At 44.3% G+C, this 19,267-nt stretch overlaps 1 protein-coding gene across 2 annotated transcripts in view; it reads left to right on the forward strand.

Annotated features, from left to right (window-relative positions):
• The first annotated feature begins 1,597 nt into the window (after positions 1-1,597).
• VPS8 (VPS8 subunit of CORVET complex) overlaps positions 1,598-19,267 on the forward strand; it is a 63,893-nt gene continuing 46,223 nt past the window's right edge. The window contains exons 1-14 of one of the 2 annotated variants that reach the window (XM_029962670.1): positions 1,598-1,799; positions 4,498-4,591; positions 5,115-5,147; positions 6,412-6,466; positions 11,254-11,378; positions 12,941-13,027; positions 14,019-14,086; positions 14,711-14,864; positions 14,964-15,023; positions 15,822-15,929; positions 16,710-16,790; positions 17,833-18,003; positions 18,663-18,737; positions 19,211-19,246. In XM_029962670.1, coding sequence (XP_029818530.1) covers positions 12,947-13,027; positions 14,019-14,086; positions 14,711-14,864; positions 14,964-15,023; positions 15,822-15,929; positions 16,710-16,790; positions 17,833-18,003; positions 18,663-18,737; positions 19,211-19,246 — 834 coding nt within the window. In that variant the 5' untranslated portion in view covers positions 1,598-1,799; positions 4,498-4,591; positions 5,115-5,147; ... (1 more) ...; positions 11,254-11,378; positions 12,941-12,946. The remainder of the gene's footprint in view (positions 1,800-4,497; positions 4,592-5,114; positions 5,148-6,411; positions 6,467-11,253; positions 11,379-12,940; positions 13,028-14,018; positions 14,087-14,710; positions 14,865-14,963; positions 15,024-15,821; positions 15,930-16,709; positions 16,791-17,832; positions 18,004-18,662; positions 18,738-19,210; positions 19,247-19,267) is intronic. The other variant, XM_029962669.1, reaches the window with a different exon arrangement.

The following is a 19,267-nucleotide window of genomic DNA, read 5'->3' on the forward strand; positions in this document are numbered from 1 at the left end:
GTCTGTCGGGCAGGGAAGGGCAGGCAGCACAGGCTCCTTTGGCTCCTTTCCTCCTGTGTTTTTCCGGGAAAATAAAACTGTATAACTTCATGATGTCCTGGTAGTGATAGCTGGTGAAGTGCTCAGTTGAGTAATTGCTTTATCGGGTGTGACATAGAATTTTGTTGTTGGTTTTTTTTTTTTCCTCAATTAAAGTATCCACAGCTGCAACACATAAAAAGTTTCTATTAAGTCTAAGTACGTTCACCTGTGGATCTGGACAGTCACCTGAAGCCTATACAGTCTGTTAAAGGTCAGGGCATCAAACAGATGTTTTTAGCTAAAAGTAATTGCAGAGTTTCTGGGTAGTTCTTAAGTTGTGAGAGGAGGTGAGAACTAGATATTTAGTCCTCTGGCAGGAGCAATGAACTGTCTCAGCATCTGATGTGACTTGTAGTACCTTGCAGGGGAGAGCTGGCTTTGTCTCACTTGTATCTAACTCAGTGTATTTTTTACAGTAGCTGTGTATGAGCCCTCAAGAGGAAAAACGGCGTGAAAGTAAAGATTAACTCAAAGAAAACAAGCTTTTTAACAAAATGAGGAAATTGGTGGCTGGATTTCCTTTTCCCCTAAAGGGAGAAGGAGCCTGGGAGGGCTCATAGTTCTTTTAAAAAGCTGCATTAAAAATACAGGTGTAAGGTGCCCCAAACAGATCCAGACCAAGAATGAGAGGAGTAGTAGGGGTAGTGTAGAGAGGTGTGTCCTGTTTCTGCTGGTGCCTTGGGTGACAGAGGTGGAGGGAACTGAGTAATTTGGGTGATACCAAAGGAGATGCAGTGACAGCCATGTCAGAGGAGCAGAATGAAAGTCTTAAACCCCGAGAGGTAATCATGAGGAAAGCATAGTTCAGTGCAAACAAATGCAAAGTCTTACTCCAGTGCTATTGATCTCAGTTACACATGGGATGGAAATGACTGGTAAAGCACCTTTTGAGAAGGATTTTAGTGGAGAGCAACCTGTCTGAGCCAAAAAGGCAGAGTTGCAGTGGAAGAGGGGATGTTCAATGGGCACAGGGCTCTGCTCTCTGCTCCTCTGGCATCAGCTAGGCTGTTGTGTTTGCTCTCTCTGGCTCTTTGAGGAGAGAACACGAACTGCACCACATTTAGAAGACATCAGGAAAAATGGCTGTTTGAAAAACACTGTAATAAAAAATTCTGGGTTAAGACTGAAAAGAGAAAGATATTGCCAGCAGAAGAGCACAGAGCAGAGCAAAATCAACTCTCAAAGCAGCTGGAGGGACTGCTGGGCTCTTAGGGACACTTGATGAAGTGCTGGAGTAGATGATGATAATTGTAGGCCTTCTCTTGGCTATTGGGAGACTTGGGAACAGCTCAGTTAAAGGTCAGTTTAAGTTTTGATGGAGTAGATATTATCTGGGGAAGGAAGATTGAGCCGAATGATTTTCTCTCCAGCCCACTCCTGTGATTATTGTGAACTCTGGAAACTGGTTCTTCCACAGAATCAGTCCAGTAAAGTAGGAAATAATTCCTGGGTTTAGGTATGAGACTGTCTTGTCCTTTCCTTTATTTTATTTTTTTAGCTGAATTGGTGCTGTTTTGCTGACGTTTCAGTTGTGGTGCTGTGTGTGCTTTGAACACTTAGCAAGCTGTGGTGATTCTGTCCCCTCAGACCGATGATGAAGAGGAGTCTTTCATTTTGGAGGATCCCTTCCTGCTGAACGTGGACAACACGGACGCGCACTCCTACGACACGTCGTCCGTGGCCAGCTCCGACAGCGGGGACCGCTCGCACCTCAAGAGGTACTGCAGCCCCAACCTGCCAGCTGCACCCTGGGGGTGCTGCTTAGAGCCCTTAAAAACAAATCCTCCTGTTACTCCTCCAGGATCACGCAGGCAAAGGTGGGATTTGTTGCTGTGCTGAGGGCTGGCCTGTTTGAGTGTGCTGGTTTAGAGGGAAACCGGCAGGGGAAATGAACTCAGCTCAAAGGAGAGATTATAAAAGTCAGAATAACAATTTATTAAAATAATACAATAAGTACAATTATACAAACAAACAATTGGTCTTAACCCACAAAACCCAAATGTATAACCCATCACCCTGGGGCATGAACCAAGTGGTTCATGAGTCCAAAGTAAAGGGAGAGGGGAAAAAACCTGCTGGTGGGAGAGCTGTTGCAGTCTGGTCAAAAGTGGTGATTGCAGTCCAGCTGAGGGTGGTGGTCTCAGTCTGGTTGAGAGTGGTGAGCTGTAGTCTTCCTCTGGATCCACGAGTCGTAGAAAAGTTCTGAAACTCCAGGTTTATATATTCTCCAGTTCAGGCAGGAATGGTCAATCCTTCCCTCAGAGCGGGGAATTCCATAAAAGGGTATGAGGACAGGAACATCCCCCCCACAGGCAGGCCTCCTCCCCAACAGTTTTTGGGAAATGGCTTGGAGGGCCATAGAATACACAGTTTTGGGCTATACCCATCCAGTGATGAATCGGTCCCAGCTGTTCTAACTAGGACACACTGTTACTCCTCCAGGATCACGCAGGCAAAGGTGGGATTTGTTGCTGTGCTGAGGGCTGGCCTGTTTGAGTGTGCTGGTTTAGAGGGAAACCGGCAGGGGAAATGAACTCAGCTCAAAGGAGAGATTATAAGTCAGAATAACAATTTAATAAAATAATACAATAAAAACGATTGTACAGACAAACAGTTGGTTTTAACCCACAAAACCCAAATGTATAACCCAGCACCCTGGGGCATGAACAGAGTGGTGTTCTTTGGGCCCCCTGAGTCCAAGGTAAAAGGAGAGGGAAAAAACCTGTTGGTGAGAGTGCTGGTGCAGTCTGGTCGAGAGTGGTGGTCTGCAGTCTTCCTCTGGATCCCACAAGTGGTTAAAAAAGTCCCAAGACTCCAAGATTATATATCCTCCAGTATGCCCAGTGTACCTCCCTCAGGGTGGGGAGTTCCACAGTGGGTGTGAGGACAGGAGCACCCTCCTGTCTCACAGTTCCACAGTGGGTGTGAGGACAGGAGCACCCTCCTGTCTCACAGGCCTCTTAACACCCAGTTTATAGCCTGAGGAGTCAGGGCTGCTCTGGGCAGAGGGTGTAAGTGGTTCATTGATAACAGTTTCTGGGAAATGGCATGGAAGGCTATAGAATACCCAGTTTTGGGTTACACCCATCCAGTGGTGAACTGGTCCCAGCTGTTCTAACTAGGACATCGAGCAATAAGTGCCCAAATTTTATGGGAGACAGAATATTTCAGTTTCTCTGAGTTTTAATGAAATCTTTGTAGTGCTGAACTGTGATGACTTTAAAGAAAATCTTTCAGAGCTGTGTTTGACCTCCAGAGTGTGCCAGCAGCTGGTGGTTATTTGTGCAAGGCAAATGCTGTCACTCCTTTGAGTGGACTGCTGATGCTGACATCTAAAATGTGGTAATTAGCTCCAGTACTGCTGACCTGTTAATTACTCCAGGGATGGCCTGAGCCACTCCCATGGCTGCCTGGTGTTGCTGTGGGAAGCTGTGGTTATTGCATGAGCAGTTGCACAGGATATAAACAGTCTGAATCTGGTGGTTTCTGTTGGCATATGGTGGTGTATGGATTCACTGTCCCTTCTTTTTTCGAAGAAGATGCCTTGTACTGAGAGAAATCTTACCTGTAGTGGCTTAAACATTTTCAGTACAGAGTAGGCAGAAAAACCTGGAAGTGTTCCTGTTATTTTGAGTGAGGCTGGTTGCCATGGTTATAGGTCTTTAGCCATAATATAAGTTATTAACAACATATTTCTTCGTTCTGTGTGTGAGCTCCTTATTTGTGCACCTCTGGAGAGATAAGAATCGGGTGTTTCCGGCTTAGTTTTGGGAATTTGGCTTTCTAGTGGTGAGCATGGCAACAAAATTGCAACTTTCCTGGGGATTTTCCCTCTGCTGTGGTTGCTGGAGTGCACCAGTGCTCTTCAGGAATAACTGTTCCTGCACACGAGTTAGTTTTAAAAGATGTGTCCATAAACAGAAGCACTTAAGCTTTTGTATCAGGTCAGCTGTGTTTTAATTGAAGGTTACTATTTAAGCATACACCCAGTTTTCCTGGGGCTCTGTGTTCTGCTGATGAACCTCTTCCAATTGTTTAGTTTTGCTTAGATTTGCTTACAGACTAAATTGTTTAGTTTTGCTTACAGACTAAAACTTCCTGGCTCACTGAAAGACTCATTAAAGAGCTCAAGTGTTGCTTTCAGGCTTTATTAATAAATTCTGAGGTTCACTTGAAACTGAGCATTTGTTTGAAGAACTACTTACTTTTCTCTGGGAGGTGAGTTAGAGTCAGACTGTGCAGGCAGAGCAGGCTTTGCTCATAATCCCATGTGTCATCTCAATCTGGGCCCCCAAGAATAAGAAAGGAAACTGTGTGAGTTACAGGTGCATGCAGAATTTACCTGCTGCTTTACTTGTGGCCTAGGCAAAGCTCTGAACTTTTGTGGATGCCTTCAATTTATTTCTTTTTCCTTAGGAAGAAAAAACTCCCAGATTCTCTCTCACTCCATGGATCAGTGATCCGGCTCTCACTCCTGAAAGGAATTTCTGCCCAAATAGTGTCTGCAGCAGTAAGTGTTGCCTTCTTCTCACATCCATGAGTTAAAACTTGAAACTCTTTTGGTGTGCAGGGTTGTGTGTGATCTCCTCCCTCCTCCCTGCTATTAGTTCTGGGTAGTCCATAGCAGTCCCTGCTTGGTCCATAAAGTACTAACTAGTAGTCCCAGGCAGCAGTGACCAAGGGATGAGCTGACTCAGTGCAGCAGCAATGTGGGAGGTGCTCTTGAGCACTGATTTGTGTTGCTGGGTGTCATTAAACCTGCTGGCAAATGTTCCACTGGCAGGTCTGCTCAGTGCCTGCAGCAGGCACAGCACACACGAAACTTCCTTATGGAATTACAGGAAATGCTGCTTCCTCTCCAGTTCTGGGCACTTTGTCATCCCTCTGGATGTTTCTGGCCAGTGGTCCCTGGTGGGACCATGAGAATGCAGCTCGTGTTGATTTTGCTCCGTGTAATAATTTGTAATAATTAGAGACATGCACAGAGCTGGGGGTTGTGCCTCCCTCACTCGTGGCTTCTCCTGTTTCCCCAGGACAAGGTGGATGCTGGCTTGCCCACTGCAATTGTGAGTACTCCCACACTTTTCAAGGACTCTGTACTTGGTTTTCATGCCAGTTTGTTAAAGCAGTAATTTAAGACGCCTGATAATGAATTTCAAACAGGAGGGATGGGAGGAGGAGCATGAAAGCTCTGTTTCCTCGGGAGACTGCCCAGCACTCCCCTTTTTTATCTCCTCACCAGGGCTCCTGAGCAGAGCACTCAGCCTGTCCTCCTCTGCTGGGCACACTGAATTTCCCCTGGGTATTTCTTTGCCAGTTACTGCTTTGACTCCTCACAATTTCTTATAGAAACTTAAAAGTGTTCCACGTGATGGGTCAGCATCCCTGTGTCTCTCATGTATCTGAAATATGTCCTTAAAATACAAATTTTTCACCAAAAAAAAGGATATTCCTGCTTAGCAATTCGAAGTCAAGCATGTTAATTAAAATATGTCAGAAGCGAAGCTGCCTGTAGGTAAATGAGAAATGTTTCAAGGAGGTGAAATGCAGCAAGTGTTTGTTCTGTCTTTGTGAAATGAGTTCTAATGTGTTACAAAGAAACTAAAGATGTGCTTGGTCACTTTGACTATAGTAGCATCAGTCCATAAGAAATTATATTTTTTGTTTAAAAAGGCTGCACAGCAAAGTTGGAAGCTGTGACTCTGCACATAGAATAAAAACCAGTGCTTACACATCCAGATATTAAAGCACTGGAATTTTTTTAGCCTGACTTAGACTTGTTAATAAATAAAGTAGAACAACATTAATACATCTACAGCATTATGTGATTTCTATTAGGTTTTAGTGAATTGGGTGCAGGTTGGCAAGTGCAATAGGATCTTGGAGCTGTGTTTAATTCCCTGTGCAATCTCTGGGCCTGCTGTGGGCTGTCTCTTCAGGGGACCAGCACTGCACAGGGTTGTAGAAGAGTTCACATGTGGATGTAGCAGCTGAATTAGAAAAAAATCCCGAGTATTTATATTCAGAAACTACACCAAAAGAATGAGACTGACTTTAGAGAGAAGAAATTTCGCTGTGGGTCCCACTCAGAGCATTTGAGTGTCAAACAGCAGAGGGAAAGGCAGCCCTCTGATCTTGAGAAAATCTGTGTGGTGCTCTTTCACATGTAGTGCTTATCTGGCTTCATGCAGGAATTGCTTGTCACTTATAAATTAAAGAAATTATTTATACAACCTTTGAAATCTTCCCCTTTTGGCAAACTTTGCTCGGTAAATGGTGGATCTGTGAATGATTTCTTCTGCTTTCAATCTATCTGTGTGACTCTTCCAGGCAGCATCAAATCTGATAGCAGTGGGGACTTCCCATGGCTTAGCACTGATATTTGGTAAGTTAAAAATAAAGTTTGGAGGTTTTTTTGCATTTTAATGATCTTAAAAAAAAATGCAAACACAAGCAAGAAAACCCCAGCCTGATTTAGAACTGCAGACTGGATTCCTTCTGAGGAATCTACTTCTAAGTTTGTGCTAAATGTGATTTTTCTTTCAGCAAAGAAATAAAGCACAAGTAATATTTTAGTTGTCCTTATTCACATGTTCCTTCTGCTTTGGTGGGGATTGGCACATTGATACTGAGAAATTTAGTTCTGTAGCACTTGTCTAAAGAACCTTTTCTGGGTTTAAATAGAAAATACTCTGTTTTCATGTTGAAGAAGCCACACCAGTATCACCTCACAGTTTTAATCTTCTGCTCTGTGATGTAATAGCTGTCAGCATCAGGGGAATTGTGTTCCTTGGGAAGTGGGGCCTCTGACCATGTCATGGGTGTCTCCTTCCCTGCACCATCACCCACCTCTGTGTCCCTTCATGCTTTTAGTCTTTTATCACAGAACTTCATTCAAAAGGTTTCTGAGCCTGTGCCTCTTGTTTATCCAGGTTACCAACTGGGCCAGAACAGCTCCTGATCTGCTCCCATAAACACTGGGTTTTGTGCCTTTTATCTGTGCAGCACCAACTTCTTAACCATTTCAGAAATCTCAGTATCTTCTATACTTTTTTTCCCAAAACTGGATGAAATTATTCAAATCCAGAGTTCTGGGGGATGGGGTACAAGAGAGGGGTGGGAAAGACTGTGATAGTGCAAGACTCACCTCCCTGGGTATTTAGACATTAAACTGTTTGATGCCCTTTGCTTAATTCAGTAGTGAAACAGTTACAGATTGTGCTTAATCTGAATATAAGTAACTTCTTATCTGCTGCAGGTAACACAGGAGTTTTTAGCACTAAATCTTTGTAGGGTTTTGGATTTTTTTTAGTTTTTTAAAGGTTGCTCTAGTGTGTGGAGCTCTCCAGGATCACTCCTGTGGAACACACTGTTACTCTGATTTTACTCTCTGTGTGCTGACATGAGGAAGTCAGGAAGCTTTTAAATAAGAAACTGTTCTCTGCAAGTGTCATAATAGATAATTTTTAGCATTTTACATTGCAGAAGGGACTCTGGGACTCTATATAAGCATGCAAAGAGTCATTCTTACATTCTGGCTTGAGTTTCTTCTGCAGTTTAAAGCAGCAGTTTGTCTGTAGGCTGATCAGTATCTGGACATTTTTTAGGAAAACGTGTTTCTACCAGATGTGTTAATTAGGGTGAGATTCACTACTGAAGGCTTGTAAACTGTGTGCAGGGTTTATATTTACAATGGGAATATAAGAGCTTTTTTTGTCTGCAAAAACATAGGTGCATTTTGTGGTTGAACAGAACTCTCTGGATAGTTGTGTCACTAGGAAATTTTGTAACCCTTTGTTTTTTCTTTCATTTGACTTTAGCTATTTTGTTTGTCTTTCCTGAGTCCACTTGTATTCTTGACTTGTCTGCTCTGTCCTTTCTAAGGAAGACTTGGGAAACTTTCATTCTGATTCTTTGAAAGCTTCTGTTGGCTCTCAAGAAATTATCCCAGGACATTTCTCAGTTTGTGCATCTGATCTTTGAGAAACATTTTTTAGTGGATTAGAGTTGGATTAATTGCCTATTCTTTGACATACTCTCAAGTGTTGCAGAAGTGCTGGTAGGAAGGGATGTCTGGAGCACACAAATACTCTTTAGAGGTTTTCTTTATCCATTTTTCTGGAAGAGCCAGGAGGTTTTACCCTACTCAAAAACCAGCTCTTAAACACAACTCCCTGAAGTGTGTTATTTTTCATAAAGACTTGATGTTCCAGACAGAAAAATTTCTGTATGGCTAAACTTTGTTTTGATTTGTGTGGTACCACTACTGATTTGTATTTTTATTTTCTCTGTTGGTTGTAAAACTTATGGTGAGTGTCCTGAGTCTCTGAGGTATGACAGCATTAAAACTAAATTTTGGGATGATTACCCTTAGATGTGTTGTTAAATTCGTGGGGAGTTGATTTGGTGGCTGGTGGTAACTGGTTGAAAGCAGTGTTACCAATGATATTACTGTCACATTACCAGTTTTATTTCCTCTCAGATTTCTTTTTTTTTATTTTTTTTTTATTTTTACTCTTCAGTACAAAATGAAGTTCAAATTCATGAACTCACTTTTTAAAGTGCTTGTATTTAAACCACTATCACAGCATCACTTCTTGAATAAATCAGAAGGTGAAATGTTAACCAGAGGAAACACTCAGCAAACTCTGAAGGCTCTCTGTCTTTGGACATTGCCACATATGTGCTGTTTGTTACTTCACTCCTTTCTTTTATGTTGATTTCTGGCTTTTTCTTCCCTCTTGTGGCCCTTTCTGTGTGGATGAACAGGAAAAGGTACAGTAACTGCCCTGTGCACGTGCCCTGCATGCCCAGCTCCCGTGTTCCCAGTTTGCATGTTGTCTGTGCTGGCATTCCAGGTGCCAGCTCAGCAAAGGGCAGTGCAGGAATAGTGGATGCTGCTGCTGGCCACTCTGGGAATTGCTAATGGGATGCATGTGCATTGCACCCTCCCAAATCCCCCAGGCAGGACCAGGTAAAGGTATTTGTTATCCTGTCCACAGCTCTTTGTGAGGGTGTTGTTTTGGGGCAGGACAAAGCCTCTTCCATGAGCTCACCTCCATCCAGAGCAGTTCTGGCACCCTGCCTGAGAGGATTCGTGATATTGGAGTAATTCTGCAGGGAACCAATTCAAACTCAGGAAAATCAGGGCTTAAGGGAAAGATCTTGGTGGCAGCCTGGTGATCTGAGCAGTGTCAGCTTCTGGAGTGCTCTGCTCATTCCTTTGCTCTGGGAAGTGACTTGTTTCACATTCACAAACTTGGTTTGATTCTGCACTTGCAGAGCTGTGTCTAAGGGCCATCTCACTTTGACCTCAGACTGAGAGCAACACAGTTGCTGCCAGAGAACTTTCAGATGAAGAACTAACTGCCTTTTGTAAATTGAAAAATTAAACCCATTTTTGGACAATTGATAACCACCTTTGTTTCAAGCATTTGGGAAAAGCTTTTTATGTTTAATCCTAAATGTGCCTTAATTCCAAGCTGATAATGTAGGTCTGGAAAATCATCAGATCACCTTCTATAACCTTTTGGTTTTATCTATTTTTATTACTTTGTCAGCTGATTAGTAGGACCTCATTGATTCTCTGATCTTGCTTTGCTTTGGAAGCAATTTCATCCATATTATAGTTGTTTTTTAAAAGAAAATCTAATCTAATGGCTCCTCCTTGTGTGTCATCTTTTGACTGGCTGGAAACAAGAACAAGGACTGGCACTGCTCATACAGATCAGTTCATTTTGGGATGTTTGTTTGGAATTAACATTGGGGGTGAAGGGAGAAGAAAAGGGCTTTGGAAAGTTCCTGTGGGGATACATATAAAGATGCATATAAAGCCTTTACAGAGAAAACTGTGGAAGATTCTCCTTTTTCATGCCTTAGAGGAAACAGGTCTTGACTCACTGATGGGCTTGGGCTGCAGTGGAAGGTACAGAATGCCATTTACTTTTCATATGAAGAACTGGAGCATTCCCCTTGCTTTCAAACATATTTTTATGGTTAGCAGGTGGTATTTTTCTGGACTGTATTTCTAGACCTCTGGAACAGGAATTGGATCTTGACACCATCTGGAGAATATTTCTCTGGGAAACTTGTTTACCAGCTGTAGCTCTGTGTTGTCTGAACTTCCATGGAAATCTTCCATGAGTTATGTTCTTCTTCTGTGACCTGTTCTGATCTGTGCTGTCAGGGATCACAGGGATGTCAAGGTGCTTTCTGGTGCTGTGGCCAAGGATGTTTTCTGCTCGCCCTGGATAGTGCTTTGGGGTAATCCATGGGTTCAGCAGCTTTTCTTGCTCATATTCATTTCTCCCACTAATGCTCTTCATACAGGTGGAATTTGAGCTGACTCCACTGTGTGCTCAGCCCTCAGTCTGTGTTTGCTGCCTGATGGATCCATCCTTTTGGGGAGGAAATGCAGGATACGTGCTCTGTTTCACATCTGGCACATCTCTAGCAGTGCTCAAGCCTGGAGGAACATTTCCTGTGCCTTGGGCAGACCTTCCAGGGGCTTTATAGTGCTCAGCTCTGTTTCCCTGGATCCCTTCCTTTCCCTTCCTTGCTCTAGGTGACTCCTGCACACAGTGTTACTGTGGTGTTTCTGATGTATTTCCAACAGTCCTCACAAAGCATCTTTGTTCCTTGACCATTTTAACTGTGCCCCTTGGAGAGCAAGTTCCTTTTCCTTCCAGCTTCTGGCCTTTATTAACAAAACCAGGGACTAACATGACAAAATAATAATAAAATTATGACATAGACTTAAGCCTACGTTGGGGTTTTGCAGTTGATGTTCAAATATGGAGATACAAGACTCAGAAGACAGAATTAATTTTCTGTCATCTTCAATGCTTCAAAGCAGAGTAGTAAAAGGAATGCTAGATACTGCTTTGATTTTACCAGTAGTTTCTTCTTCATTATGTAATACCTCTGCATTTCTATACTCCCTGTGCCTGGTTTGTACTCTTAAAAATCATTTTTGTATTTCCCTGCAAGCCAGTGTCCCATTCTCTCTGTACTAACACGTGCTTTCACCTCGTGAACTCTTTTTTTAAGAACTTAATTGTAAGTCTGCGAGTTGTTAATGTACCCCAAGTGAATTGTACCTGTAAATAATGGCATGATGTTAATTTGAGTCACTGCTCTTCCCTTAATTTCTTGCTGGTTGTTGTGCCCTAGATCAGAACCAGGCCCTGAGGCTGTGCCTGGGCAGCACTGCTGTGGGGGCCCAGTATGGGGCCATCTCTGCCCTCAGCATCAACAACGACTGTTCCAGGCTCCTGTGTGGCTTTGCCAAGGGACAGGTAATATTCCCAGGGGATGAGCTGGAGACTCTCTGGAGTTCCAGGTGTCAATGTGTTGGTTGGTTCAGTGCTCAGAAGCAGTTACACGTGGTGTCATCTGCCCAAAGCCTTTTTGGCAGCCAAGCCCTGCATCCGGGGAGCCAACTCGGAGTGTTTGGGGCTGGTTTCTGGGGAGGAAGTGACTAATGCAGAGTTTAGTGAAAGGATTTAATTGTGACATAATTCCTGCCCCTGATAAACTGAAATGTGCAGTGGCTCACCAAGACAACCTGCTCAGTCTTTCTGGGTCACTTTGTAAGGTCTGTGCTTGGTTTTTACTGTGGTGATGACTTGAAATTCTTGAAACTCATATGTAGCCCCAAAGTTCATTTCATGAAATAAAAGGAATTATCAACTTTTCATTTCTTTTTGTTAAATTTCATTTCACTTCGAGAAATTTTGATTTCATTTAATTTCGTGAAACTTCATTTGATTTTATTTCATGAAATGACTAATATCTTGTGTGGTATTACTGAAGTAGCATTGCTTTGGAATGCAGGGGAAAAAAAGGGTTTGAGTCTGTTGTTGTAGTTTTCTGCCCTTCTCAGAACCAAAAGAGATAAAACAATTCCTGGACAGAAGTTACAAGACAAACTTAAACAAAAATGGAAATACATTAACTTAGTGAAATTCAAAGGAATACAAAAAAGGCTACTTTGTTATGCCTTTTAGATTAATTTCCTTTTGCTCCTTTGGTTTTCTCCTTCATTGTAGATCAAACACACCCCAGTGCCTGTTGTAGGACTAAATGCCAGCCTGCTCCAGACCACATGGAAGTAGAGATTCAATCCATGTGGGACAGCAGCCATTTTAAATCATACTTGGATAAATTATTTTGGAGCAGCAGTTCTAGGAGTGTGGATAGGTGATGTATAGAATCACAGAAAGTCCTGTTTCCCATAAAACACTTGATTCAGATTGTAATCTCAGCTCTTCTGGGCTAAACACTCTTCAGCTATGCAGGGAGTAGCTTGGGACCTGCTGCTTCTTAAGTGAGATATTGCTTGGATTGAATATCAAGCAGAAGCCAAGCTCCATCCTCCTGCCTGACCTGCCACTCTGGGCAAGCACAGGAGCAGAGGAGGGACAAGGTTCATGTCATGGACATGCTGGAGTTTTGCTGATGGGTGTTAGCAGAGATTTTTCACCTGTTCAGTGATTCTGGGAGAGAGAAATGCATTGAACCCCTTGGAACAGTGGTGTGTGGCAGCAGAGTTATCCTGCATTCTTTACTGGTGGTGTCAGGCTGTGAGATGAGTGAGATGGGGCAGGGGGGCATCTGGCCAAAAGGACATGGCTCAGAGTTGTGAAGAGAACTCTAATGTTGTCTGCTATAAGCAGATAAGTAAAATCCTTGGAAAAACAGGGGAGGAACAGATGTCAGGTTGCTTTCCTTTGCTATGAAAACCCTACTAACCTGGGGTGATCATGGCTATATGGGAATTTATGGAGGTACTGTAATGCACGAGGTGGTGGAGAGAACCCTCGAGAGTACCTGTGTACTGAGCACAGTCTGCTTGCAGATCACCATGTGGGACCTGGCCAGTGGGAAGCTGCTGCGCTCCATCACAGATGCTCACCCCCCAGGAACAGCCATTCTGCACATCAAGGTAAAAGCACTGCAGATGCTCCTCTCACCCCATCATCACTCATGGGTGTGCTGGCTTTCCTTGTGCAGTACTTCACATTTACTGACACGAGCAGAACCCAGGAGCTGTGTGGCAGTGGCATGCAGAGAGGAGAAAAAGAGCAGGAATTCCGTTTAAAAATGAAACTGAGTATTTTGAGAGTTGACATAACTGTGAGTTGTACTGCAACAAACAACAGTTGTTGTCTGTTGTGACTCCTCTCTCTGACGCCAAAATGTATGAAGAATTAGTTGCTGGAACACATTTCTCTAAAACTTGGAGTGTTTTGACCTGGATACAGACTTGCCAACTTTAAACTTAAAAAGAGTCTGAGCTGTAGAAAGTTGCTTCTATCAACAGTTTTTCAAATAGCTTGTTGGGAATGTTTGGGTTGAGAGAGAAATCATCTCTGGCTTCTTGTTCATCGTAGTGTTATTGCCACACACAGAAAATCATACCTGATGTTATGCCTGGCTTTATGTGGCCTCAGGTGCTTGTGTGCTGCTAGATCTTGGGTTGCAAAGACCCTGAGATCTGTGACTGTGATCCTTTATTGTCTTAATCATTTGCTATCATTAGTAGTTCTGGATGTTTCTGATTTGGATCTCTCTGTGACTGCAGCCCATTCAGCAGCTCTGGCCCCAGCCCATGGGCTCAAGGCTGTGAGCTGTTCTAGTGGTAGCACAGATTGTGATCAGCTGTAGGTCTGAGCTGCAGCAGAAAATAGTGGGGCCTTGGTACCAAAATCTGTCAGCAGGGCTTGCTGAGGCGTGAAGGGGAAACACAAACCTTGCTTCTCTTGCACATCATAAAAAAGCCAGTAATTGTCTCAACTTTGGATGTTAAAGGTGTCTTTCTGTAGGTGCAATGCTTGTACTTCTGTGTGCTGTTCATACTGCCATAGCATATATTTTTATATCATTTTTTGGCAGTTTGTTTCTTAGGGCCACTTTTAACCTGCTCATCTGCTCAGTTTACAGATGACCCGACACTTGCGATTTGCAACGACAGCGGAGGCTCCGTGTTTGAACTGTCCTTTAAGTAAGACAACAACTCCGAGGTACCCATAGAAAGTACAGGGAACCAATTCTGACCCATAATCTCTAAAACCTAAGCAGAAAAAAACCCCATTGGAACCAATAAAGCTGCTGTGTGAATGCTGAAGGTGCAGTCTAGGGCTGCAGTGTAGTTTCTCAGCTGAAGCAAGGTGCTGTCTGGCACTGCAATAGGTGAGTAAAAGCCTTAGTTGTGAAGGGGTCAGTGGATTGTCCAGGATCTTGGCATTCTTGTGCAGCTCCTGGAAGTGCTGCCTCTTGGTTTTCCTTGGCTCAGTAGTGAGAACTGCCCTGCAGTAACCACTCATTTTCTTCTTGACCTCTTCAAGAGGAGAAGGGACAAGGAGGAAGGATTGACAATCAAGGGAGTCTGATCGTGTCCAGCAGCTTCCAGAATGTTAGTGTTGGATAAGATCTTAAGGAGTTCTTGTCTGTATCTGAGCAGCTGTGTGGGACTGCTCCCAGTGACATGTTACAAGTGATCCCTGGCACTGTGCAAAGGGCTTTCTAAACTGCATATTTCTGAAGGATCACTCCTGAGACATCATGAGATTGTTGGGCTGATCTCTACTTGATAACTGGCCCCTGAGCTGATCTCTCTTCCTTGCAGGAGGGTTATGGGAGTGAGGACCTGTGAATCTCGGTGTCTCTTCAGTGGCTCCAAAGGGGAAGTTTGCTGTATTGAGCCTTTACATGCAAAAGTTGATCTGAGAGACCATCCTATCACCCAGTACTCCCTGCTGGCCATGGCCTCCCTCACAAAGGTAACGTGCTGCTTGCAGGAGGCTTGGTGTGAGAAGTCACAGAGGAGAAGTTATCTGCTCTGTGCTCAGACGTTTCATTTTGTCTTGTTTTCCTTGAAGATACTGGTTATTGGCCTGAAGCCATCTCTGAAGGTGTGGATGACCTTTCCCTACGGTCGGGTGAGTAATGAAGCCAAACAGGTGCTTTTTGGGTTATGGCTACAAACAGTGTCTGGAGTGCAGGAGGTGAGATGAGAGCCAGGTGTTTGGTGTCACTCCCTTGTCAGCACTGCCAACTGCACTGTGGGATTGCAGTGATAACCAATGTGGGCAGGTTGTGGGCAGAGAGGGGCTGAGAAGGCTGCTTCCAGCTGTACCTCTGGGAAGATGCTGAATTTCACAGATAAGTAGGAAGGAGCCCCTCTGCTGCTTGTCTTCCCTGCTGCAGCCTGGTGCAGTGGGATGTTCAACTGACTGGGGGTACAGTCACCCTGGACTGGGGCTGCTGTTTTACAGAGGAACCATACAAGAGACCCCTTAATTAAAGGGGCCGAAGCTGGGTGGAATTAGTGCACTAGTCAGGCTTCTGAACTCGATTATTCACTTTCACTACTTGCTGGTATAGTTCCTCTTGGAAAGCAGCAGGGGGCAGGTGAGGGATATGTTAGGGTGGGAGAATGGAGACAAGGCTGCAAGCAAGCTGCAGCTCGTTGTAGTGCATCCATCCCTGTGAGACTGGATGTTCACTGGGCAGAGAGGACACTGGGGGGTTGTGACTGGGTGTCCACTAAACGTGGGGCTGCACCAAGGGGCATGAGGTGCCACTCAGCTGCCACCAGGCCAGGAATTGAATTTGCATTGCAGCCCGTGTGTGTACGTGGTGAAGTCAGTGAGAAGCAGCTGATGGGCCACACGTGTCCTGGAGCTGAGGGTGTGCCTGGCCTGCCCTAAATACTTGCTGTGCTTGTTGTGTGACAGATGGACCCCTCGAGTGTCCCTCTCCTGGCCTGGCACTTTGTGGCTGTGCAGAGCTCTGTGAACCCCATGCTGGCCTTCTGTCGAGGAGACGTCGTGCACTTCCTGCTGGTGAGCCTGGGGTGTTCTGTGCTGCTGCTCAGATAGTCCTGTCTCACTGACATGTTCAGCTGACACAGCCTGTGTCTCAGTGACAGGGTGATCTCTGAGCATGCCGGGCATGGCTGCAGCTTGGCAAAACCAGCCTGGTGCTCACTGCTCCTCAGCAAGCAGTGGTGCCCTTCCCTGAGAACCCAGAGGTGTGAGATTTATCTGTTCCAGAGGTATTGATTTGCAGCTGATTTCTACTGGAGGTAGAGTGTGGATTGTTTTCAGGGAGGGCACATGAATTTGAGACACCATTCTATTTTTTGCTGTAAAACTTGAGTCTGGAAAAAAATTGTATAAACCACTAAAAAAAGAGCTTCCAGATCCCGTTGGTGTGTGACTTAAGGGGATGCTGCTCATCCTGGTTAGGTCTGCAGCAGTTACACATGCAGATATGGTTCTTGAAGATGGTTTCATGCCTGCTTCCAGTATGAGAGCAGTACCTAGACTTCAGAAAATCTGGCATTTTGGCTTTGGAGTGCTAAGTTTGTTTCCCAACTCTGCTGTCATCTTGGACCTTAAGCTTTGCTCAAGCATCCGAACATTGTATTGTCTGGATTGATCCTCTTTCTCCTCTACCTTCTGTCCTGGTAAAACTGGGCAGAAAGAAAAGGATATGTTTAAGCCTGTCTTGCTGAGATGCTTCTCTGGGGGGAGCTCCAGACTCCTGGAGTCTTGTGGAGAACTGAGAGGCTGAACTGAAGGAAGTCTTGGACTCTGAGTCAGCTTTGATTTCTCTTTTAGGTCAAGAGAGATGACACTGGTGCAATACATGTCACTAAGCAGAGGCAGCTTCATCTGCACTATGATCTCATCAACTTTACTGTAAGTCTCAATACTACAGAAGGGTTAATTTTTTTTTTGCACTAGTTTTCTTGTAAATATGTTTCAATAGCCCTGAGTGCTGTGCTCTTGGCTGTGTTTATCCAGTGCTAACTGACTGAAAATGCCCTTAAACCTGAGACTCTGTGGAAAACCAGCACAAGTGAAATAGCAAGTAGTAGCTAAAGGATAAAAAATCAGTAGCATGGAGGCAACAATACTGCCTTTTTTTGGAAAGGAGGGGTAGCTTTGTTGAGGAAATATTTTCAGGATCAGAGGATATCTGGCAAGAAAGATTTTTATTCTGTATTCAAACTAAAAAAAAGTGCAAACTTCTGTGTAATTGGCTCAGTAACATTCCAGTAACATTTCCATACATAAGTGCTTGGTACAGCACCATAATTGATAATTTCAATAAAAAACCCAAAAACTATTAAATTCCAAACATTTACAGAATACAGTGAGCAAAACATGAAAGGCCAAAATACCACATCAATATGGACATCCACATCAGCTGGAATTTGAGGTTTGTAAAAATATGTTTGACTGTTTAAAAAAAAATAAATGAAAAATTGCAAAAGCAATGAAAAAAAGCCTTTTTATTTTGCAAGGTTTTGAACATAAAAGTAGGAGCTGCAGAATATGAGTGACAGGCTTTGAGTTAAACTCAGTTGTACTGTATCTCTTTTTACTGCCTCTTGTTGCTATATTTACCTAAGAGATCTGGGAGCAGATGGTGTAATCATCTTGGGTTTGAGACCTTTGGATAGAAAGTGTGCTGGAGCATAAAGAGTGCACCAAGAGCTCTGGTGGATTTGCCATTTGTCCACAGCTCTTTCTGTGAAGATTCCATGTGATTTTTCCCTGGAGGGAGCCCCCCAGTCTTACCTTTGGAGTTCTGTGTGTGTGCAGCTGTGCAGTGACCGTGTGTAGTAACAAAGCCCTCCTAGAACTCCCCGTGTTGGTACTCAGGGGTGTGGCCAGAGCCTCCTTCATTGCTGTCTGTGTTTGCATTGCTGGAACGTGGGACTTGCTGCTCTTGCAGTGGATCAACTCGCGGACCGCGGTGCTGCTGGACAGCGTGGAGAAGCTGCACGTCATAGACCGGCAGACGCAGGAGGAGCTGGAGACCATCGAGATCCCAGAGGTGCAGCTGGTCTACAACAGCAGCCACTTCAAATCCCTGGCCACGGGGGGCAACGTCAGCGAGGCCCTGGTAGGCAGCAGGGACCTGCTGTGGCAGCAGCTGTGTTTGGGATACACCCCAAGTGGGAGCCTGCAGGGGAAAAGCCCTTTTGGAGCACCTCAGAAGTCAGACATGGTGGTGATGTGGGCAGCTAGCACACAGCTTATGCTTCCTTTTGTGCACTGAGGTTTTTAGGAGCTGCTCTTCAAGCCTTGGAATGCTCTGTCCAGGACAAAAGCTGATGTGCTTTATTCTTTAAGAGGTTTTTTTACATACTACTCCCCAAAGACTGGAACGTTGGTTACTGGCAGTCAAACTTGGGTTGGAGCAACTCTCACTTCAACAGTCGCCTCTCCATCTGTGTGCCCTACACATTTGCTCTTGAGGGAGATTTGGGAAGCAGCAGATGGCAAGGAAGGAGCCCCCACAACTTTTTTGGCACCTGAGCCCTATTTAGTCATGTTTTTGGGTAGCCAGAGCTCAGCAGCAGTTTAAGCTGAGTTCCCAAGCAGGAAGGAGTGACAGCAGAGCTCTCTGACTTACCACTGTCCAGCAATCTGTGGGGTTCTCTCCCCAGCCTCATTTTGGTTTCTGAGTTACAAAGGGTCTTTAAAATGCATTTATGTTTCTTGGGAAATTTTACAAAAACAAAAGGCAGGTTTACTTGCATGTGGTTTTTTTCCCTGTAGGCACTGGTGGGAGAGAAGGCTTGTTACCAGTCCATCAGCAGCTGTGGTGGCCAGATCTTTTACCTTGGAACTAAGGTAAGTGGAGAGAGTTTTTAAATAAAAATGCAGGCCACTCACTGTTGGTGGTAGCTCTTATTCCAGAGAAGGACAGCTTTTCTTCTGTGGAAATGTGTATTGGGAATGGGCTCTTTGTGCACTTATGTTGTGGAATTAAAGAAATGTGCAAAAATTTGGTTTTAGCCCAGGTATGGGCTAAGTAAGACCTTGTCATAGTTTCAGAGTATCCTGATTTGTGCTGCTTCAGAGTAGACTCAGCATTACTTTACTGACATCTCCTGTGGCCTAAGCTTCAATATCTCTGTTATAAATGTGTTGGGGAATAAACAGAAGGAAATAAGACAGCAGGGAAAACTGGGCTGCCATTTATACAGCTTGAGGGTTGCTTTCCTTAGCTCCTCTGTACCATGTGTGGTGGGTCAGTGGGATACCACAGGCTGCAGGAGCAACTGTAAGTAAATAACTCTTTTAATTTCTTTTTTCTTTCCTAGTCTGTTCACGTCATGACATTGAGAAGCTGGAGAGAGGTATGTTGAGAGGGAAACTGG

This window comes from Manacus vitellinus, unplaced genomic scaffold (assembly GCF_001715985.3).
Source record: "Manacus vitellinus isolate BGI_N305 unplaced genomic scaffold, ASM171598v3 scaffold_49_pilon, whole genome shotgun sequence".
NCBI lineage: Eukaryota > Metazoa > Chordata > Aves > Passeriformes > Pipridae > Manacus > Manacus vitellinus.